The sequence below is a fragment of the Bufo gargarizans genome, chromosome 4, assembly GCF_014858855.1.
Source record: "Bufo gargarizans isolate SCDJY-AF-19 chromosome 4, ASM1485885v1, whole genome shotgun sequence".
Lineage (NCBI taxonomy): Eukaryota > Metazoa > Chordata > Amphibia > Anura > Bufonidae > Bufo > Bufo gargarizans.
In genome coordinates this window covers 158312080-158336215 of record NC_058083.1, presented here as the reverse complement: position 1 = coordinate 158336215, position 24136 = coordinate 158312080, and the positions used below count along the sequence as shown (strand labels likewise).

The following is a 24136-nucleotide window of genomic DNA, read 5'->3' as shown; positions in this document are numbered from 1 at the left end:
ACAAGCTGTGGCAGAGTAGCCCTTTATACTTGTGGTACATTCTTCACGATCTGCCACATTAGATGTTTGTACTGAAGTGTTGGGCCTAGACTTATCACTGATATTGTGAGCATTCTGACCTACACGGTTATTCTGGAAATATTAATGACTCATCAGTATCATATCAGTGGGGGTCAGAGTACTGGCACCCCTCTGATCAGCTGTTTTGGGAAGCTTCAGCACTCACTTGAGCTCTGGTGAGCACATGGCCTCCTGGGGACTCGCCAAAAACAATGCCGTACATGGTAGTGGCAGTGCTTGGTATTGCAGCTCGGCCCCGTTGACTTGAATGGGGCTGCGCATCAGCTAGGCCATGTGACTGATGTTTGGTGATGTCACATGGCCTGTGAAGAGACCCCTTGACAATATATTAGTGACCTATCATAGCAACGAATCCTGTTATCGAATATTATCAGCCCTAATCCCAATCCAGTTGCTGCTTTGAGGGAAAAAATAAAAATAAAATTCTACCGTGGGACAACCCCTTGAACATAACTGGAGCGAGCCTACAGCCTCTACTCTAGCTTTTAATACCACTGACTTGTCAAGGCTTTCTTTCTCTCCAAAAGAGAAAAAATTGTGGTGCCTTTTGGGCTCCAGCTGTATATGAACTCCCCTAGTCTCGGTGCTTCTAGGGGAGAAATCCACATGCATGTATGGCCTATACGGCAGTACACGGGAGGTGTAAGCTCAATACTGACGAGCAGATATGCTTTAGATCTAACTCCTCTACTCTATTACATCCAGCAGGATAGCTGCTGGGTGTAATAATGCTTTCTATTCCTTACCCACACACAAGGATCTTGAAAATTGGGAGGCTAAATGCAAAGCACGTTAGCAGTTTGCATAAATGTTCTCATTCTGCAGTGCTCACATTTATTTCCAGAAGCCTGAACAAAGCATGTACAGCATCCTAATAGTTAAAGGGGTTGTGTCCCTTCAGCAAATGGCATTTATCAGGTAGATAAAGTTATTGTGATTGTCCATATTGCTTCCTTTGCTGGATTCCTTTTTCCATCAAATTATACACTGCTCGTATCCAGAAGTTATTCCCACCCTGCAATCCATCAGATGTTGTGCTACTGCTTACATACTATAGGAAAAAGCACCAGCCTATGTGCACTCCCACGTCTCGGCCACCAGAGAGGCCGGCACATTTTTCCTATAGTGTGCAGGCACGGCCACCACTGATGGATTACAGGGTGGTCTGTAACCCTGGAAACTAGCAGTGTATAATATGATAGAAAAATGAATCCAGCAAAGGAGGCAATATCGACCATCACAATACATTGGTAAGTGCCTTGTATAAACTTCCTCTACATGATAAATGCCACATGTATCAATTGACTCACCTGAGCCTTCATACATCTGCAATGAAAGTTAGCAACACACACTAGTCATGTAGAAGTGAGCCCGATTTAGGCCACGTTCAATTTAGCAGCATGGGTACCACATAATAAATGTGCTTCTATTTAACTCCTTCCCTTTTTGAGAATAACTTGTATTGTAATCCACAGGGAATATAAAACATAAGGAGAGTTTCACACTAGCGGAAGGGGACTCCGGCGGGTGAACAGTCTGTCGGATCCGTCCTGCTGCTAATTCACGTATGCCCCTGGACTGCTGCTCCACCCCCATTGACTATAATGGGGGCTGAGTTTCGGTGGCAGCGGATGCCGAGAGGCGGCCGAACTTAAAAGTACTGCATGCAAATACCGTAAAAGGGGCTGAACTGAAGACAATCCTGATGCATACTGAACGGAATGCTCTCCAATCAAAATGCATTAGGATAAAATGGAAGCATTTTTTCCCAGTATTTAGCTCCTGTGACAGAACTCGATACCGGAAAACTTTAACCCTAGTGTGAAAGTACCCTTAGCTGTCCGTTGCCTGTGCAAGAATGGGTGCTGATTGGTGCAGCCCTGGGGATGAAATTTCCCTGTTACAGGACTGTAAGGTATTAGCTGGTTGTCTGCTTTCCCGTGTTTTGTGGTAACGTCTCAACAAAATGACCCGTGTAATAGGCAAGCTAATACTGCAACGTCATAGAGGCAAGTAGTGCCTAATTTCCACTATGCTACAAATATAAAGCGACTCTCCATTGCCCGTGAGGACTGTCATGACAAAACATGTCAGATATACAGTAGATGTTGATGTGGACTCTAATGATACAAGGCAACAAGATTCCAGGTTCTTGCCCCCCCCTAAGGGGGTAAATTTAAAATGTTTACATTAAAGTTTAAATGTCCCCTTTTCCAAATTACATATTAAAAAAAATAATTTTTTTCATTTCCTGTGGCGGAAAACACTAATGGGGACAAACCACACGATTTCACAAATTTTTAGTCTCCCTTTTCCCTAAAAAAATATTTCAGTGATCAAAAAGTTATAACGGAATCCATAAAACGGAAGCCTTTAGGAGGCAGAATAATGGATCCGTCCTTCTGTCTCATGGATGGCGTTATAACGGAAAGCCATAACGGAATCCAGAACGCACATGTGAACCCACCCTAATATATATAGATATTTATTTTTAAACAGGTAAAACACTTAACACGTTTTAACCTGTAAACACAGCAACCACCGTACAAACTGGGAAAAGGCCCAGTGTGGTTCTAACTGCTACATGTGAATATAGGCTTAATGATATAGTAGAGTGGAAACTAGGCACCACTGGTCCTGGTGCCCATTTGTGACGCAATAACTTCCAGCCCTGACACATTGTATTTTAAGTGTCATGCCTTCCCTCCCGGTATCATCCCTGGTTTAATACAATTGTCTATTTTAAACATCATGCCGTACGTTATCAGATTTCAGTCTGTCTAAATTTATACTGCGCACTCATGCCTCCTGCGCCTGGCTTCTGCTGGAGGACATGGTGTACTTGGGGACTATGGATCTTGTCCAGTGAAGCTGAATACTAAATTAAGGGGGTTTTTCAATTACGGGAACCTTTCCTTGTGGCTGTACATTTGGTGTATGTCCACATGACTGAATGCTGCAGCTTTTCTTCAGGAAATCCGAAGCAAAAAACACACCAAATTATTTATTTTTTTGCAGAAATGCAAATTTGTTCAGATTTTACTCTTTGCATTATAAAGAATGCAAACCACAATGAGAATCCATAGCATAAAGTAAAATGCTGCTAACTTAAAATCTGCACTGTCAATTTCCGCGGTGTATTTTTTTTCTTCTGCAGGGTGTGGATGAGCATTGCTAGAAACTCATTAAAGGGGTATTCCCATCTTGCTTTTTCAATCTTACCAGCAGTAGATGTCCTGTTAAGGCTACTTTCACACTTGCGTTCGGGGCTCCGCTTGTGAGTTCCGTTTGACGGCTCTCACAAGCGGCCCCGAACGGATCCGTCCAGCCCTAATGCATTCTGAGTGGATACGGATCCGCTCAGAATGCATCAGTCTGGCACCGTCCTCCGCTCAGCAGGCGGACACCCGAAGTCAATGGGGACGGATCCGTTTGAAGTTGACACAGTATGGCTCAATTTTCAAACTGATCCGTCCCCCGTTGACTTTCAATGTAAAGTCAAAACGGATCCGTTTGCACTATCATGAACAAAATGCATGGTAATGCAAACGGATCCTTTCTAAACGGTTCTAAGCATTTGCATTATAGGAGCGGATCCGTCTGTGCAGACACCAGACGGATCCGCTCCGAACGCAAGTGTGAAAGTAGCCTAACTTCCTGGTTTGGCTCAGGCAGTTGAGTGAAGGCCGGCCACGCCTCCTCATGACTCACTCTGAGAGCTCAGTCCTTGAGTGCTCCATGTGGATGAGTCAACAGTCTGGCAGCCTGCAGAGTATGTAAAGCCCATCCCCCTGCTGGGGAACCACTCGGTGACCACTGACCAATGCTAGTGAACTAATGTAGTAACTTGTGGCTGTCCTGCATTATAATAAATTTTTACACATAAAACCTGTGTTACAAACCCATTCTGTGCAGCGAAAACAATAAATCACTACAGCCCAAATGCATGTTAGCTAGTAGCCATATGATCTGTGCTAGATATAGATATATTCACTGACTTATTACTTAGCTTTCCCAGTGTACAATATTAGACATCTGTGGATGGCACTTGTGGGGGGGGGGGGGGGGGGGGGGGGGGGGGGGGGGCATCTGTGGATTGCCGCCTGGACTCCTTCTGGGCACCAGAGAGCACGGCGTCCTCGGTTGCTATGACGCCGTGCGCTCCCTCCTGCTGCCGGAAAACGGTAATACACTCTTATAGATAATAGCAGTGTATCACTGTATTCCGGCGGCAGGAGGGAGCACACGGCGGCATAGCAACCGAGGACGCCGTGTGCTCCGGCGCCCAGAAGGAGTCGACCCGGGACTAATAGGGGAGAAATTCACGGCTGTTGTGATCCCTTTGGGCATGCGTGGTCTCAGCCAGCGTGCGCGTTCTTGAGCGGCCGGCTGGGGAGAAGGTAGGACATTGTGCACAGGCGCGGCCCATACAGGGGATACCAGCATAAACACAGGGGAGTGAAATGAGCATTTTTATGCTGAATGGTATGTTTTTTTTTATTACATGTATAATAAGAAATGTTCAGTGGGGGGCAATGATTTAATGTAACACTATTTAATGAAGTGGGACTACCCCTTTAACTTTGCTGGGACTGTACCACGCTGCAGATCTGATGCATGACAATCGATGACTGCAGCTCCACAGCGTTTCTTCCATGAATAGACATGCCCTTAGTGGGTGTGCAGTGCATGAACAAAACAAAGCTGTACTATTTAACAGCAAATTGCCAGTTTTGCTTTTTTTTTTTTTTTTTTTTATTATGGATTTGTCCTATTATAAAGACTTATTCCCTGTCTATAAGATAATTACTTGACGGGTCCAACTGCTGAGACTTGGAGTTATAAATAATTTTCTATCACTGCACTACATGTACCATCCAGCCTGAGCCTCGGTGATAAATCTGGTGCAGCTCCAGACAACCGAAAACAGTGTATGCTAGCTACAGGATTAGTAAATCTGGGCCATAGTTGCAATGTACTTCACCTTGCTAAGTGACAAGGGCTGATGACCGCATTGCCACACCACAGTAAATGGCTAAACCAGGTGTTTTTGCTGCATAGTCCATGGCGGGTACAAGTACAGGCATCCTAAACAGCATGGGTACTTCTACTTGGGGCCAGCACATCAGTATAAGTGTTCACATGATGTTTTTACCGCATGTTTAACATGTCAGGGAAAGAGAATGGAAGCGTACTACGCTTTGTCCATCCCATGACGTTTAAAGTACTGCATATGTTAAAGGGGTGTTGCCATAATCATTCTGCAGCGAGCACCTGAGGAGCCTTTGCAGAGGATGGGAGGGGTAGTGGCCATGATGAGATGTCACGGTGTCCCACCTCAGGTCATCACTGCCTAGGGTTCGGTGCAGTAAAAATGGTGATGTGAAGGAACCAGGCAGAAGTAGAACAAAACATCATTTTTGGAGCGCAAAAGCAGAAGACAACCCTCAGAAATTTGCTAGCTGTCTTTCTCTGGATTCACTTTCCTACGGCTTTACTCTGGTACCTTTTTGCTGTAGGTGTCCACTATATGATGCAGGCGTATAGCTATGCCTGTCCTGAACTGTTGTGATTAGGGCTGCAGTAAACTAATATTTTTGTAATCGAGTATTCTATCGATTATATTTCTCGATTCATCGAGTAATCTAATAAGAAAAAGCTACTTAAAATAACGTACGTAATTAGGTATGTATAAAGTTATTGGTTTGAAGGGGTTAATAACTTTATACATGCCTAATGCCAAGGTGCTTCCATTAACCCCTCCAAACCAATAACTTTATACATGCCCATTGGGTTTGGAGGGGTTAATGGAAGCACCTTGGCATTAGGCATGTATAAAGTTATTGGTCTGAAGAGGTTAATGAAAGCACCTTGGCGGTGCCTTCATTAACCCCTCTCTAAACCAATAACTTTATACATGCCAAGGTGGTGCTTGCAGCCTCCATTAACCACTCTCCATCTGCCTCCCCCCAGCCTCTGATCTGCCTCCCCCCAGCCTCTGATCTGCCTCCCCCCAGCCTCTGATCTGCCTCCCCCCAGCCTCTGATCTGCCTCCCCCAGCCTCTGATCTGCCTCCCCCCAGCCTCTGATCTGCCTCCCCCCAGCCTCTGATCTGCCTCCCCCCAGCCTCTGATCTGCCTCCCCCCAGCCTCTGATCTGCCTCCCCCCAGCCTCTGATATGCCCCCTCTGGTAACGCAACCCCCCCTCCCCAGGATTAATCATTGGTGGCAGTGGCCACAGGGTCCCCCTCCTCCCCCCATCATTGGTGGCAGTGTCAGTTCCGATCGGAGCCCCAGCAGTGTAATGCTGGGGCTCCGATCGGTTACCATGGGAGCCAGGACGCTGCTTAAGTCCTGGCTGCCATGGTATGTTAGTAGTGAGCAGAGAGCAGCGCATTATACTCACGTGCGCTGTGGCCGCCGGTCGCTCCTTCTGTCTGTGCGGCGGATTGCTAATGCTTACAGCATTAGCAATGCGCCGCACAGACCTATGAGAAGGAGCGACCGGCGGCCACAGCGCACGTGAGTATAATGCGCTGCTCTCTGCTCACTAACATACCATGGCAGCCAGGACTTAAGCAGCGTCCTGGCTCCCATGGTAACCGATCGGAGCCCCAGCATTACACTGCTGGGGCTCCGATCGGAACTGACACTGCCACCAATGATGGGGGGGAGGAGGGGGACCCTGTGGGATATGGCCGGCACATTCATTGGTGGTGAAGTGGCCACAGTCCCTCCCCTCCTCCTTGGTCTTCAGCGGCAGCCGCGCACAGTGGGGAGGGAGAGACTCCCTCCTCCTCCTCCCTCAGCTGTGCCGGCCGCTCAGTCCTGCCTCTCTGGCTCCGGAGGACACGGAAGCGGTGAGTGAGACGCTTAATTTCACTCCCGCTCCGTGATCACGTGATCTGAACGATTCATCGATGCAGGGAAACTGCATCGATGAATTTTTTGACTCGATTTAATCGAGTTATTCGAATAATCGTTTCAGCCCTAGTTGTGATGGTGTATTAATGTGTTACCCACCACCTTGCAGTGGAGTCCTGATAGCTTGATTACTCTGAAACAATTATGCTGTAGTTTACAAATCTTCCTCGACCTAGGATCATGTAGTCTCTCTGGGGCAATGATGTCCTTTTAGATGAGCCACCTCTGTGGTTCACATGGCCTGGAGGAGCGAGGTGGATTGCATGCTCCCTCTCTAAACTGACTCTAACTCGCTCAGCAGGAAGTTTTGGACCCGACCACTCCTACCAAGGGGGAGGAATGAAGTCCCATTCCTGTTGTCATGCACTGCCAACTGTACGCTATCTGCTGGTGTACAAAGTATATTGCACGTAAAGTGACATAACATGAACAATATTGCAAAGCCTTATTGTAGTACCTCTCTCTGGGGTACTACAACACATTGACATCTCCAGGATAGGCCACTGTCAGGTGCAGGTCCCACCTCTGGGACCCATTCCTATCTCCAGAACAGGAACTCCTGGTGAAGGGAGAGCAGCCCTGTGTGGAAGGCAACCCTCCGTTCACCTCTGGTTTGGCTACACAATCCCATAGCTGTGAATAGAGGGGGGCGGACGTGCATGCAGCATGTAACTTTTATATATATTTTTTCCAATGGTACCCTACATTGACAGCCCCTGTACAAGATCTTTCAGAAGCAAACTTCTAATGTACACATGACGTGGGACAGAACTGACATGAATGCAGCCTAAGGATTTTTTCATTTTACACCTTGCTCTGCACTGTTGTATTGGCACAGAGATTACAAGTGTTTGTTTTATGGGTGTGCTATGTATTCCACTGCTTAAATGAGCAGTGACGGTAATCCTGTCGGGTCAGACTGGTTTATCTTTACTTCTATATCCGTCATCTCGTGTTGTAAAGTACGTATAAGTAACTGACACATAATTTCAGATCTTTTACCGATCCAGATGTCTCATTGGGGTTTGTCATGGGGTGATCCCTCACTGTATGAACAAGGGCAGAGCCTCTGTAGAAACTGGCCTGCTGATGCATTACGTGTCAGACCGCTCTGCACAGAAGGAGACTTCTGTATTATTTTTTTTAAATGGGGGTCTGTAAAATAACCTTTTTCCCATTTGCCCTATAAAGCCCAAGTATGTCACAGAAGAGGTTCCCTCTTCCAGTATAGAATAATTGAGATTGTTGCATGTTTTCCACTTAGCCCCAGCCTAAAGGATGTGAGGGGAAGATCCCATAGAAAAGCAGCTGAAGATATTTATTTATATGGGACCAGATGCTTCCTTAGAAGTCCTAATGATGTATATTTCAGAGGTTTTGAATTGAATATAAAGAGGCAGCATTTCTTCTGGCTTTAAACATTTCCTTTTTTCTTTTTTCAGAGCATGAGAAGACAGAGGAATGAAGTTGTGGTGGAGCTAAGAAAGGTATAGCATATATTTCCACTAATCTGTGTAATCGCTAAACATGTTATATGTTCTGAAGTTGTACAATGTCCTGGCCAAACATTAAACGTTCCCATACGCCAGTCTTGATTTCCCTGCATGGGAAGTAAGTCGGATGCCTCTTAATAAATTGGGTACATCTCCGCCCTGCCGTGAGATGTAAACTCGGTCTACACCAGCCAAGAGCTGCCACAGACTTGAGCTCCAACTTACCCCAGTTTCTGGCGTAAGTTGTAGTAAATCAGCCTTCTCTCTCACCCACAACTTCCTTTTCTTGCCAGTTTCAAAGAGGTGGCAAGGACCGCTAAATGTCGGAAATATTGTATGCTCCATCATTTTCAACTTTCACGCTACTATTTTGGGACTGAAGTACCTTGCCATCATTCTTGGCCATATTTATTAAACTGCTGTGAGACTTTTACTTTACACGTTTAGCAAATTCTTAGGCCTCTTGCGGGTCGCAATGCACAAACACCCACCGTGGGGCAGCCACAGCGGATCGTGGACCCATTCACTTTAATGGGTCCCCGATCCGGACTTTCCACAAAAAGAGGACACGTTCTATCTTTTTGCGGAACAGAAGTACGGGACGCACCATTCCGCATATCGGGATTTTGCGGACCCATTGAAGTGAATGGGTCCGCGTCTGTGATGCGGAATGCACCCGGAACGGTGCATGTAATACGGACTTAGAAATGATTTGCTTGATGGTCTTCATGATCTCCTCCTGGTGATAACATGGATTTCACTGTTTTCATGTAGAATAAAAGAGATGAGCATCTGTTAAAAAGAAGAAATGTTCCCCACGACGATGCTTGTGAGGACTCTGATGTGGATGCGGATTTCAAAGTGGTGAGTACTGTGGGAATGATCTGTACTAATACTTGGTGCAGGTTAGCAATGCACGTGGGACAGCAGTCACACTTGACTTTGCTGCTGGGGTCTATATTAGGCTTCCAACACTGATACTTTGGTATGTTAGGCAATGGCCTCACTGCGGATCCACAGCTATTCTCAGAACCAAGGTTCAGTTGAGCAGAAATTTCTCACTGATGGAAACGACCAGGCTCGGCTTGGGTTATGTTTATTAAAAAATGCATTAAAACTTTGCTTTTGATGTGAAATTGCATGTAGAGCAGGGTGGCATTTTCGCTAGGTGGCAAATCTAATAGAAAATGTGTATAGAGTTATAATAGATTTCCTTTTATCATTTAATAATGCAGGTTTTATTTGTTAGAAGTGTGAAAATTGTCCTATAAGCGAGCATTTTTGCCTACATATAATCTAACTTTTTTTTTTTTTTTTGTCCCTATAGCAAAATACATCTTTGGAAGCAATTGTGCAGGTAATATGAAATGATGAATTAGTAGTGGCATCGGGTTGAAATAAATACTTGTATTCCCCATAAAACAAGATTTTCTGCATATATGTCCCCCTGCTGGCAACATGCACAGGTTCTTTTTGGTGTGTTCCTGCGCTGATAAAACAGCGTCTGACTGTAGGCGCACACCCAAACCGGTAACGTCCAGTTGTCAATTTGAACATTTCTAGGAGTAATAAGGGGACAGCAGAAAGTAGAGCTATAAGATACTTCATAATAAAGTTATGGATAATACAGTAATTTACTATGAGAACATGTCATCTAGGAAATCTGTGCTAATTTTTATCTGTCTTGTTTCAGAATGCATCCAGTGACCATCAAGGTATTCAGCTCAGTGCTGTTCAGGCTGCAAGGTAAAATGTTTATGATAATTAAGTCCCCAACCCCTTACAAGAGTTTTACCCGACTGTCCAAATTGCTGAAGGTGGGCAGTGAGGCAAGCATGTGCCTTTACTTTATGAAAACTGCCAGTCTACATATGTGACTATATGTACCTGTACTATTGCTGCGGGCCTCTTTGTAGCCTCCCTGGGATACAGATGGCTGATGGGACAGTGTGTTTTGGTAATGTTTCCGTGGGTGGTGGTGGTTTTTCCCCCTACTTATTGGTATTCGTCTTTACACTGTTTAATGGTGCAGCAAATATATTTGGAATTCTTTTCCTCTCCTGGTCCAGTATATCCTTAGAAAACTCACTGCAGACTTTAGAGGACCTGTCATCACCCAAAAAAGGGACCTTTTGTGTATTACCTTTGTTCTTTCTAGTTCACCAGTTTCTGCTGCTAAGCCCGCAGTTATTCTTGATGCCCTCTATGCAGGTTAGTCTGCTGTATGCTGTTGTCAGCTGGGTGCTGCTACCTGTCCATTGTCCACTGGTTGGGAACGTTCTCTGCTTTGACACTGTCAAATGAGGACCGTCAGAGCAGCTTCAGTAGCAAGATCCTACAATATCTGACGCATGGGATCTTACCCTCCTGCTGAAGCTGCTGGCAGTAAGATGCTGATATTGATGTGTGAAGAGAGGACAGTGAGATCACGTGGTTTTAACTGTCATTTGCTTGAAAAGCTCTGACTGGTTTGGGTTGTTTTTTTGGGTACTGCATTATTACGCCTACGGAAGTGAATGAAGAGAGCTGTGCATAAGCAACCACCTTTCCATTCACAGCAGCCTGGATACGGATGGGAATTATTATGGGCAAATGTTTAAAACTGTATTTACAGTAAAAAACCTACTGATGACATAACTTTAATTTCCAAGGCTGAACTGGATTTTTTTTTTACTAACTTGGCCATTTGTTATCAGGAAACTTTTGTCCAGCGATCGTAATCCACCAATTGATGATCTCATAAAATCGGGAATTTTGCCAATTTTGGTCCACTGTCTAGAAAGAGATGACAAGTAAGTGCTCTTCTGTTCTTTGTGTTTTAATGAAGCCAATAATTTGCACTTGACTAATTTTATTTTATTTTTCCTTAGTCCATCCCTCCAGTTTGAAGCTGCGTGGGCTCTCACCAACATTGCTTCAGGAACATCTGAGCAAACACAAGCTGTGGTCCAATCACGTAAGTATAGAAGAGTGGTGTAACTCTAATATTATTTAACCACCTGCCTGTATTACCACCAGGCTATATCATATAAAGCCTTCTTCAGAATCTTGCTTATATCCATGTTTCTGTTCTGGGTGCATGCCTGGCACATAACCACATAATCTAGTCTACAAAGTATGCAGTATAATGTAGTGAAAGCCTTGCAATTGAGTGCAGAACTGGGCTACCTTTACATGGCAGTAAGTTAGCTCAGTATTTTGCATTAGTATTGGTAGGCGAAAGTGATATAACTTTGCGGTAGAATAAAGTATAACAATAACTAGTTTTTTTTTTTTTTTCATCCTATAAGATGCCCTTGCGCATAAGACACGCCTAGCTTTTATCTAGCACTCTTCTTCCTGCTGTGCTCTGGGACCTGACACCGCTGAGCGTGAGGTCACAGCAAGCGGATGAGAATCAGGAGCAGCGAGTACAGAGTTGGAGAAGCGTTGCATTAATCGCTTCCCGATTCTCCTGTATGAATGAGCTCTTCCATAAAGGAAGTACTAATAAGTATTCACCCCATAAGACACACTGCCATTTTCTCCTCTTGGGGGGGGTGGTGTCTTATAGGGCAAGAAATACAGGAGATAAGTCTTTAAAAGCAAAGGCTGTTCAGTCTCATTACAGAGCTGATCTGCCTCTGCTAAAACGCAGCATTTTGTGCCGATATCTGCCCCCAATGATAACATTGACCCGAGCAGGGAGCAACATTGCTGCTGCCTGATCTGCATGCTTAACGCTCATTGAGCACTATGTATACATTGATGGAGAAGACGGACGGTAAAAGTCCTTGCCTTTTTTGGCGAGCCTATCTGTCCTTGACAGTGGGTCTCCCGCTCCTGCAGCGACACAATTGCCATGTAGCTGCTAACTCTGCAAGGAACGTCCTTGCATTGTTGTGTGCAGCTTGTCCGAAAGTTTATGGGTAGTCCGCAAGTGGCTAAGTATTGTGTGTATTTTATCTAGAGTAAATATCCGCATCAGATACAAAGAACACCCGCAAGAACAAATGGTGCTGCGTGGTAGCTATTTACTGTCTATAGGTGATTGAGTTTCCTAGTTTAACTCTTCGCTCTTTCTTTTAGATGCTGTTCCTCTGTTCTTAAGATTGTTGCATTCTCCTCATCAGAATGTTTGTGAGCAAGCTGTGTGGGCACTGGGCAACATAATTGGTAAGTGTTCTCGCCAGCTTATTCTGCGTCGATTTTCGCCAACCTATTGACATTGCTGTACAGAATTTGTCTCCTATAGGACTCATGGTCTTTATTTTGCTGATGGCAATATGTAAATGTAGCCTCACATGAATTGTTCTGATTTCTCATCAGGTGATGGGCCACAATGCAGGGATTATGTCATCAGCCTTGGTGTGGTAAAACCTCTGCTATCTTTCATCAACCCATCTATACCCATTACATTTTTGAGAAATGTCACTTGGGTGATGGTAAACTTGTGTCGGCATAAAGACCCTCCACCGCCTATGGAGACCATTCAGGAGGTAAATGTTTTATTTAGGGGCCAGTCAAGAGTGGCATATAATTGACTGCTGGTTCTGGATATGATGAAATAGAGAATTGAGGGTATTGGTGAGAGTGTTTATAGAGTTATGTACATTATTTCTGTAATGGTTAATTCTGTGTGTGAGTGTGTGTATTTAGGTTATTACAAGGGGCCTCTGAAATTAGAGTATTGCTGATTTCGGAGTGCATCTGAGGAATGTTGTAAGAAGAGGGGCCTTACTGCAACAATTCCAGTGATTAGAGCCCTACATTAGGTCTCCTAAATAACCTGCGTACCCTTCTCTGACAGGTTTGCATAAGTCAGACCTGTGATCTGATCCAGCCAGCACTGAATAACTCTTGTAGAGTCCTACTTTTGCTTTTATATATTTTTATACATGTCCTTGAATAGTGGTGTTTTGTTTTTGCAGATTCTGCCAGCACTTTGTGTTCTCATTCACCACACAGATGTAAATGTAAGTTTCTGGTTTGTCCGATTTTTTTATTTTTTTATTTTTTTTATTTTTTTATTTTGTATAATTGTGTTCTTATAGTATGTAGAAAAATTCTTACGGTTGGTTTCTATCCCTAGATTTTGGTGGACACAGTGTGGGCGCTCTCCTATCTAACAGATGCTGGTAATGAGCAAATTCAGATGGTAATAGACTCTGGGATTGTGACAAACCTGGTTCCTCTTTTAAGCAACCCAGAAGTAAAAGTGCAGGTAAGTCTTGGTGTTAAGCATTGAACACACTCATTCTTGGGTATCTCCACATGTGACAGAAGTGCTGTGAATTTGCCATCGCTGATTTTCTTAAAAATAGATGTCTATTTTCTTGGAAATAGACATTTTTAAATCTGCAGCATGTCAATTTATGCTGAGGGTTTTTATTGTGGATTTCATTCTTTTTAGTGCAGAGTTGAAATATCAAATCGGCCGTAATTTTCACTACCAAAAACACAATCTGCTGCAGATTTCAAGTGGTAACAATGCAATTTTTCTGCAGAAATTGCAACACTTGGTCATGTGAACAATGCCCTAAAGCAGTGGTTCTCAACCTTTCTAAAGCCGTGACCCTTAATACAGTTCCTCATGTTGTGGTGACCCCCAATCATTACATTTTTTTTCCTTGCTACGTCATAACTAATTTTGCTACTGTTATGAATTGTAATGTAAATATCTTTTTGACCCACCAAAAACACGCACAGACACCAATACACCAAATGTTAATTCAAATACGCAAGTATTCATTCATAACCACAGAACTTTAGCATAAATACAAAATATTTGTAAACCAAATAAATAACTCAAATAAATCGGTGGTGCTTCAAGTCCCCCCCCCCCAATAAATCAGAAGTGCTCAGGGTCCCCCAAATAAATAAATCAGCGGGGCTTCAGGTCTTCCCCAAATAAATAAATCAGTGGTACTCGGGGTACCCCCCAAATAAATTAAGCCTTGCTCAGCCAAATAATTAAAATAAAATTAGCCAGGCTCAATTAAATCATTGGTGGCAGTGGTGCTCAGCGGCGGTGTCATTAACAAAAAAAACTCTGACCTCAGCAGACAGGCGGGCCCGACTTACCCGTCCAGACGTCAGGCTCCTTCAAGCACAGGCAGTGATAGGACATTGTGTGGGCGACCCACAATAGGAAGCCTCAGGCGACCTCCCCCCTGGAAAGGGCCGATCGACCCCCCCCCCCCCAAAGTGGTCGCGACCCCTAGGTTGAGAACCGCTGCCCTAAAGGCTCAAGCACACGACCATGCAGTGTTTTGCTGTCCGCAAAACTGACACCACCTGTGTGCGTTCTACAATTTATGGAACATGCCGCCCATAATAGAAATTCTTATTTTTGTCTGCAAAACGGATTGCAATTTTTTTGCGTCCCCACAGAACAGAGCAACAGATGCGGACAGCACACAGTGTTGTCTGCATCTTTTGCAGCCCCATTGAAGTGAAACAATGTGCATGAGCCCTAAGTGTTAGGTGTGCCCTATAGGGGGTCCATTAGCTGGATGGAGGCCCAAAGAGTATAATTTTGGTATCAGACTAAGGCCGTGAGCGGTCCGTGGAACCACGGGCTGGATTCCTGCTGAGAGCAGGAGCGCACGGTGTCATTAGTTGCTATGACGCCGTGCGCTCCCTGCTGCCGCCACAGTACAGTAATACACTGGTATAGCTCATACCAGTGTATTACTGTATTGTGGCGGCAGCAGGAAGCGCACGGCATCATAGCAACCAATGACGCCGTGCACTGCTGCTCAGCAGGAATCCAGCCCGTGGTTCCACGGACCACTCACGGCCTTGAACGGCCATGTGCATTCGGCCTAACTGGTATAAAATAGCGAGAGGATGGAGGATAATGTAGTAGTAGTAGTCTACATTTTCATCCTGCAGAGTAAAAAAGAAAAATTAAAAAGCTTTTCAACATGGTAGCCTATGTGTGACAGATGCCACTGTATGACCTCTATCAGATATCTGTGTAATACACATCATAACCTTTTCCAATAGCTTTTTCATTATACAGTAAAATGATGTGATTATAGTTCATGGATAACTGTTGAATAAGTTGCCTCCTAAAAAAAAGTTTTGTAATTTATCCTTTTAACGGATAAATCGTGAAAAGCTCATGACCTCTGTTACATGGATGCCATCTTAGCCTCTGACAGATGCCACTGTAAAGACATCTGCCATAGCCTCAGTTTATTGTATTGGGAGCTTTTCCCAGCATATACCTTTTTTAAAATCAAGGCTGAAAATGAAACTGGAATGTGGCCTTTAGAGTGGATTCACACATGGCATCACTTTGCGCTGCAGAGATGTGGATTTGCCTGTCATAAACAAACGTGTGAATCCACCCTTTAAGTTGCAGCATGTAAAGTTAGGGCTACTCGGTGATGTAAAATTTCATGGAAGTTATGCTTAAAAGGGGATAAAAACTGCATTTAAAGGTAACATGTCACTATAAAAATGCTAACTAATCTGTAGGCAGCATGTTATAGCAGGAGAAGCTGAGCATATTCATATATAGTTTTTTTGGAAAAGATTCAGTATAACATGTAATTTTATACATTTATATTCCTGCTCATTCTGGGCTTTGAAGCCATGAGGCATGGCTGTCAATCACTGATAGGACCGCCTCCTTGAATTTAGCGCTCAGAATGAGTTTGAAATCTTTTCCCATATAACTATACATCAATCTGCTCAGCTCCTCCTGCTCTAGAACACGCTGCCTGCAGCTCTGACAGAGCACAGCGTTGACGGGTTCCTTTAACCTATTAATAGAAAACTAAAATTAAATGCGAGAAGCATGTGACTCCTTAGTTACTGCGTAGCCTGCTTTACACACTAAGAGCAGTACTTTGCTCTCAATTAAGGCTGTATTAGACACTCTGATCATGCAGACTGTTGTCGGAAGGGAAGCGTTCCCTACTGGCAATCGCCTGCTCGCTTTCTTAGACCGTTGCTATTACATGCATTGATATCCTCAGCAACATGGTATGCCATTGCTTGTCCCCATGCTGTACAGTGGTACCACGGAATGGAGCAACGGATGCGGACAGCACACGGACTGCTGTCTGCACTTTTGCGGCCCCATTGAAGTGAATGGGTCCGCATCTGAACCTCAAACTGCGGCTCGGATGCGGACCAAAACAGTCGTGTGCATGAGGCCTTATTCTGTGGCCATTTGTATTGTTTTCAAGCAATTTAAACTGCCTAAAAAAACCTTTTCCTTCATTCTGTGCTTGCCGCTCCTCTCGTGCTACTTGCTTGTCAGAAATATTTTTCAGTAGTGTATATGTATAGCTTTTACATTAAAATGACTCTGGACTGATGGCCTCATTATGTGGACTTGTATGTCTTTCCCCTCTTAGACTGCTGCTTTGAGAGCTGTGGGAAATATAGTCACTGGAACAGATGAGCAGACACAGGTTGTCCTGAACTGTGATGCACTTTCACACTTTCCAGCATTGCTTACTCATGTCAAAGAGAAGATTAACAAGGTATGTAATTACTGCTTACTGGACACGGACTGCTACTGACTGTGCCGCGTACTCTCTCCGAAGATCGCCTGCAGCAGTCTGAATATGTCAGAGGATGACCCTGTATCAGTTCTTAATACTTTATCTTTTATGATCCACACTCTTGATTTTGGCTTCCAAAATTGCATCAGGAAACCTGAACATGTGGCCGTATCCTAAAAATTGCTTCAGGATTTTATTTAAAGTGGGGTTGTTTATGCAGTTTTTTTTTTTTTTTTAAATTTGTAATCCTATTCATTTGGAGTAGAAGTGTTCACTATCTGCAGCTGTCCCGTTCAGGCAAATGGAGTGGAGGACACCTATGAGTGTCTGCTGCTCCATTCAGATGGGGCACACAGGATAGGGGATAAGTTGTAGTAATAGGATAACTGCTCCTGACATGTTCAAGTCACCATTCTGGGCTCTGCACTGCTCTTATTCCTTCTGCGTGTTTGTTACCAGTCTTCTTGTTAAAGGCATGCGTCCCTACTAGGGCTGCAGCTATCTATTTTTGTAATCAAGTATTCTACCAATTTTAAGCCGATAATTAATTGATTAGGATACTCTAAAGGGTACTTTCACACTAGCGTTTTTCTCTTCCACCATAGTTTTGTCCGGGGGGCTCTACTGGAAAAGAACTGATCAGTTTTATCCCCATGCATTCTGAATGGAGAGAAACCTACCTGTTCAGGATGTCTTCAGTTTAGTAATTTTTTTATTTATTTTTTTGACTGATCAGGAAGGAGATAATACCTCAGCATGCTACAGTTTGATCTCTGGCCCCAAAAAAGGAACGCATGCCGGATCTGGCATTTTATTTATTTTTTACATTGGAATGTTTTGGCGCCTGATCAGTCCTTCCGGTCTGCGCATGTGACGAAAATAAATGCCGGATCTGTTTTTCTGGATCCTGATCTGTCTTAAAATGCCATCAGTTGGCACACGTTTTGACGGATCCAGCAGGAAGTTCCGGAGACAAATTGGCAGCCGGATTTCTCCGCTGCAAGTGTGAAAGTATCCTAATAAGAAAAAAACTAATTAAAAACCACTACCACCGCTCCAGGAGCCATCGGGCAAAAAATGTGTATTATGGATTATTATATTTTTTTTTTTTTGTTTAAGTTACTCTATTTAATCGAGTAATTGTTTCAGCCCTAGTCCCTACAGTCTGATACTGTCAGAGGAACAGTTATTAGAAAACCTATTCCAGAATTGGGTCATGATGAGGAATAGTTACAGTGAAACCCATCCTAAAGACCACCAAGAAGACCACCCTATTATCCAGAATTGATTTCATGTGCCAGATTATCAGTTCCTCTGTATGTTATGCGTACTGGCAGTTGTCTGAGTAGACTACCCTCTTGAAGACCTCTTTTCAATACAATTTATGGTGGTTGCCTCACAGGTTCCCATGTATTTATGAAATCAGACATGTCTGGAGAGCTGACAGGTGCCCCTGTACATGTACAGAAGGGAGATCTTTAACATCTTGAACAGTGTGAAGGCTTTTTCCCATATCATTGATAGTTTCAGCTGGTTGTGCATTTTAATCCTTTAAATTGATTTGTGCAACACTTTTATTCATTTAAACCGGTTTTGATTCTTTCAGGAGGCTGTATGGTTTTTGTCGAACATCACAGCAGGCAACCAGCAACAAGTGCAAGCTGTTATTGATGCCAACCTTGTACCAATGATCATACACCTGCTGGATAAGGTAAAGCCGTGAGCAGAGTTAGAGCAGCAGGCATCTCATTGCTTGTGTATAATCCTTTAATGGAGTCTGTTTCTTTCCAAATAGGGCGATTTTGGGACCCAGAAGGAAGCGGCATGGGCTATTAGCAATTTAACAATTAGTGGAAGAAAAGACCAAGTGAGTACTGTGGTGTGATAAGACTTTTTGGGCTAAATGCACACGTGCAGTTTTTCCACACAAAAAATCCACGCTGTAGGTCATTCACATTGAATTCTGAGAATTTGAAATTCTTATGTACACAATGCAGATTTTGACCTGCAGTGTGGATTTTATAATCCGCATGTCCACTTATTTTTTCCAAACCAGATTTTCGCCATTCACTTCAATCGGGAGTGGAAAATCCACACCAGTTGATGCGATTCTGTTCAGATTTCCTGCAAACATCTGCAGATTTCAGTGCGGATTCTCTGCACATAAATCCTGAACGTGTGCATTTGCTCTTATAGGTGACTTGATGTAATGTATAATAGTAAATCTCAGAAACCTTACCTAGTACATACGCATTCTTCTCCCCATGCTTTTGGCTAACTGAGATCAGCATTAAAGGGGGTTGTCTGGCCTCGCTGCAGTTTCTGGCTGCTTCCAGTCCCAGCAGGAACAAGGAAATGTCTTGGTCCTTGTACAGGTTCCCTTTTAAGCAAACTTTCTGATCTGTGCTGTTGCATGTCTCTGAGGATTCTGTAGACTGCCATTTACCCCTCAGTTGGGAGAAGTCGCAGAACTTTTTAGAGAAGTATTACATTTTATTTACATAAAACACACTTTAGCTGTACATTTTTGCTACCTAGGAAATAACTGTTAATGTCTAAATGATTTTGTGAGATGGATATCTCTATCTCTACCTCGCAAAAATGTACAGCTAAAGTGTGTGTTTTATGTAAATAAAATGAGATGGAGATATATAGATTTTTTTTTTTTTTTTTTTTTTTTTTTTTTTTTTTAATGAATCTGCCTTGTTAGCTTTTAAAACTTAGTCTTGCTTTTTCGATGTAATCCAGGTCTTCCTGACTTTTTGGTAATCAAAATTAATGGCCTTTTTCTAGGTTGCATATCTCATCCAACAAAATGTGATTCCACCATTCTGCAGCCTGTTGACTGTGAAAGATGCCCAAGTCATACAAGTAGTGTTGGATGGATTGAGCAACATATTAAAAATGGCAGATGACGAGGCTGAAACTATAGCCAATCTTATTGAAGAATGTGGAGGTAAGTACTTCTCTGCTTACTCTAACTGTAGACAAGCTATAGGTGTCCATTAGGTCCCGATTCCACACTTTCAGAAGGAAGCTCAGGCTATAGTTGCATGAACTGGGCTGTAGTACTTGACATGGTTACACGTGTGTGGATGTAGATGTGTTGGTTACTGCAGTGAAGAGGCCACTGCTCTTGTGCAAGTAATGCTGACTGTGGTAGTGTGGTGGGTTAAATGCTCAGAATGTGGCTGGTTTTTGGGAACTGATAGTATAGCGTCGCGTTGAAGCATGTTTATGGTTTCTACAGATTTAAAGAGGACCGAAAACAGACATGTCTGGAGAGATGACAGGTCCTCTTTAAAGAACTGGAACCTCTGCTTACATTCTTTTATTCCCCTCCCCATGCTATAACAGTTCTGTAGCTTTTTTTTTTTTGCTTTTTTTCTTCCCCCTGTTATTCCTCCTGGAAATGTAGGTATCTTTTGAGAACTGGATGTTAACATTATTCTTGGCAATAGTTTGCTCCTACGGACTGGCAGTGCCAGGACTGATTGGACAGACTCCAACAAAATAAACTGTATGTTGCAGGCATCCATTGCTCTGTATTGTTGGTGCTTATAACTTTGCTAATAGTTACTACTGCAGCACAAAGTGTATAGTGCATTTACAATAACCTGGTGCGTCCATTTTTACAGGCCTGGAAAAAATCGAACAGCTGCAGAGTCATGAGAATGAAGATATCTACAAACTGGCGTTTGAAATAATCGACCAGTTTTTCTCATCAGACGATGTAAGTGGCCATAGGGCCTTGCCTGGTGATTGAACTGGCACTCACTCCCATACTGTGTATGTATTGTGTGATGTGATCTGTCAGGGTAGACAAGTTTCAAGAACTCCAAATATTCTGTTATCAAAGTCTTGTTCTGACCGATGAGATTCCAGTAGCAGTTTTGTACAGCATAGAGCAGAGGAGTCTTGGTTTTTACCATATTTCTGTACTGCTTTCACTGGAAGATGGAAATGGCAGTATTTAAAACTGCACATTAATAAGTAAAAAATCATTACAGCTGTTGTGACTGAACTTTTCTACAACCTTCCTTTAAAATGTTCTAAATTACCCAAAATTATTTTTTATCATACTTTTTATTAATCAAAAATGCAGTTTTCGTGCTCAAATAGGCACCCAAAGTCCTGGGTGCTATTGTCTTAAAATTATTCTAGTACAGGGTTGACATGATTTCACAGGGGGCCGCTGTATTTCTAATTTTATAAAGTATATTGCTAAATGTTTTTAGGCTATTTAGAACACTTTAAAGGAAGGCTGTAGAAACGTTTAGTTACTCTTTAATCACTGCCCCTAGGGGATCTTACACCCCAATATTCAGTGTCTATAAGAAAAATAATTGGTACTGAAGCCTTAGGCGTGTAAGGCTGGAAATATGCCCTTCAGTTTGATGCCAGAAATGGCCTCAGCAGGAGGAATAAGGGTCCTTTTACATTCCGCCTTTCCTTCTGGCTTTGGCCTGAAAAACAGGATAAAACTGCATGCATGTTACTTCCCAGCCTAAAGGCCCATTTCAATTTTCCCTATAATTAGGGTACTTTCACACTTGCAGTTTTCTTTTCCGGCATAGAGTTCCGGTATAGAGCCCCTGTGACGAAAAATAACTGATCAGGCATATCCCCATGCATTCTGAACGGAGAGTAATCTGTTCAGTTTGCATCAGGGTGTCTTCAGTTCAGTCGTTTTGACGGATCAGGCAAAAGATAAAACCGTAGAATGTATTAGTGCCGGATCCGGCATTCAGAATACCGGAATGCTAGATCCATCCTTCCGGTCTGCGCATGTGCAGACTGAAAAAAAGGTGAAAAGAACAAATGCCGGATCCGTTTTGGAAAGGCTGATCCAGCATTTTTTCGACTGATCAGGATTCTGATCAGTCTTGTTAATGCCATCAGTTTGCATACGTTTTGCCTGATCCGGCAAGCAGTTCCGGCGACGGAACTGCTTGCCGTATCTCTCTGCCGCAAGTGTGAAAGTACCCTTACCTGATCATTGGGCGGAGGTGATAGCTGCATTTACATGAAGCAGTCATCTCCGCTGAGGACAACTGTTTGTAGGGATGAATGGTCATAGTAGCAGAGTTTAATTATTTGATGGAAGCACATCCCTGTTTATGCAGAGCAATTGACCGAAGTGCTCCCCGGTGAACAATCTGCTGGGTATCTGCAGCACCTTTTTTAGGCAACTTTCACACTCATTTTGTGCGGATCCGTTCAGATAATACAACCGTCTGCATCCGATCAGAACGGATTAGTTTGTATTATCTTTAACATAGCTAAGACAGATCCGTCTTTAACACCATTGAAAGTCAATGGAGGACGGATCCGTTTTCTATTGTGTCATAGAAAACGGATCCGTCCGTCATTGACTTACATTGTGTGCCAGGATAGATCCGTTTGGCTTGGTTTTCGTCAGATGGACACCAAAATGCTGCAATGTTTTGGTGTCTGCCTCCAAAGCAGAATGGAGACAGAACGGAGGCAAATTGAGGCATTCTGAGCGGATACTTTTCCATTCATAATGCATTTGGCGCAAAACTGATCAGTTTTGGACCGCTTGTGAGAGCCCTGAAATGGATCTCAGAAACTGAAACCAAAACGGCAGTGTGAAAGTAGCCTTACATGGAGTAGTAATCTGAAATGGGCATTCGTACAAGTGCTCCCCCCCAATTACCCTGATCCTCTAAACCAATTCTGTTTTAGACCTTTCCAAGAAGCCTTAGAATTTTTGCTGTATGCTCGTTATTGCAATCATTGCATGTTCACCCTTAAGGCATTTACAGTGGTGATTGTCAAGTTTCTGCTTAGACAAGGGGATGTGGTGGAAACTAAGACTTTCAGTCTGGCAGACTTTCCCGAAAACGCCAGCAATAAATACATTTTAGTTTTCCATGGATCGATTGCTTAACCCCTTAAAGGGATTCTGTCACCTGCCCTCAGCCAAAAAACGATTTAAAGCAGCCATGCAGCACAGCTTACCTGGATTAGGCTGTGCTCTTTTATCTTGAAATCCGTCCAGCAGTTACTTCAAAAAACGACTTTGATCAATAAGGAAATGCGTCCTGAAGGTGCCCAGAGGGGCGTTTTTTTCTTCTTAGAGAGCCCAGTACCGCCCCTATTTCAGTGCCCAGCCCGCCTTCCTTGTACTTCCTAACCGCCGCCCCCAGCCTGCCACAGCCTCTCCTGCCTCTCCTCCCCCTCCCTCACGCCGAACGAAGTCTCGCACAGGCGCAGTACCCACTGAGGGCTGCGCCTGTGCGATCATCAGGAGACTGAGGGCGGCAGCTTCATCTTCGTCACTGGGCATGCGCCGAGCCCAGTGACGTCCGATGTTAGCTCTTTCCCTCAGTCAGCCTGGTAGGAAGCGCAGAGGATTGCCGATCGGCTGATGCACCCTGCGCTTTCTCCAGTCTGCCTGCCTTTACTTAATATAATAAGACCTAATTCGCCCCAACAAATACTTATTTCTTTCCTGAAGGGAGGGTGGGGAAAGAAATCGCTGGCCGTCTTCACTGTGGCAGGCAGACTGGAGAAAGCGATCGGCAATCCTCTGCGCTTCCTACCAGGCTGACTGAGGGAAAGAGCTAACATCGGACGTCACTGGGCTCGGAGCATGCCCAGTGACGAAGATGAAGCTGCCGCCCTCAGTCTCCTGATGATCGCACAGGCGCAGCCCTCAGTGGGTACTGCGCCTGTGCGAGACTTCGTTCGGCGTGAGGGAGGGGGAGGATAAGGAGGGGAGGCTGTGGCAGGCTGGGGGCGGCGGTTAGGAAGTACAAGGAAGGCTGGCTGGGCACTGAAATAGGGGCGGTACTGGGCTCACTAAGAAGAAAAAAACGCCCCTCTGGGCACCTTCAGGACGCATTTCCTTATTGATCAAAGTCGTTTTTTGAAGTAACTGCTGGACGGATTTCAAGATAAAAGAGCACAGCCTAATCCAGGTAAGCTGTGCTGCATGGCTGCTTTAAAATCGTTTTTTGGCTGAGGGCAGGTGACAGAATCCCTTTAAGGACCAGGCTCATTTTCACCTTAAGGACCAGGCCATTTTTTGCAAATCTGACCAGTGTCACTTTAAGTGCTGATAACTTTAAAACGCTTTTACTTATACAGGCCATTCTGAGATTGTTT

General features: G+C 43.9%; 1 protein-coding gene and 1 non-coding gene across 2 annotated transcripts in view; both read left to right on the top strand.

Moving 5' to 3' along the window:
- Positions 1 to 24136, top strand: part of KPNA4 (karyopherin subunit alpha 4) — a 39278-nt gene that overhangs the window by 8362 nt on the left and 6780 nt on the right. The window contains exons 2-16 of the mRNA XM_044288823.1: positions 8448 to 8492; positions 9273 to 9362; positions 9826 to 9855; positions 10192 to 10244; positions 11195 to 11290; positions 11369 to 11454; positions 12567 to 12653; positions 12807 to 12976; positions 13409 to 13453; positions 13570 to 13701; positions 16853 to 16981; positions 18609 to 18713; positions 18798 to 18869; positions 19796 to 19958; positions 20641 to 20735. Coding sequence (XP_044144758.1) covers positions 8448 to 8492; positions 9273 to 9362; positions 9826 to 9855; positions 10192 to 10244; positions 11195 to 11290; positions 11369 to 11454; positions 12567 to 12653; positions 12807 to 12976; positions 13409 to 13453; positions 13570 to 13701; positions 16853 to 16981; positions 18609 to 18713; positions 18798 to 18869; positions 19796 to 19958; positions 20641 to 20735 — 1398 coding nt within the window. The remainder of the gene's footprint in view (positions 1 to 8447; positions 8493 to 9272; positions 9363 to 9825; positions 9856 to 10191; positions 10245 to 11194; positions 11291 to 11368; positions 11455 to 12566; positions 12654 to 12806; positions 12977 to 13408; positions 13454 to 13569; positions 13702 to 16852; positions 16982 to 18608; positions 18714 to 18797; positions 18870 to 19795; positions 19959 to 20640; positions 20736 to 24136) is intronic.
- Positions 13032 to 13320, top strand: LOC122937058. Its single transcript, XR_006389480.1, has one exon.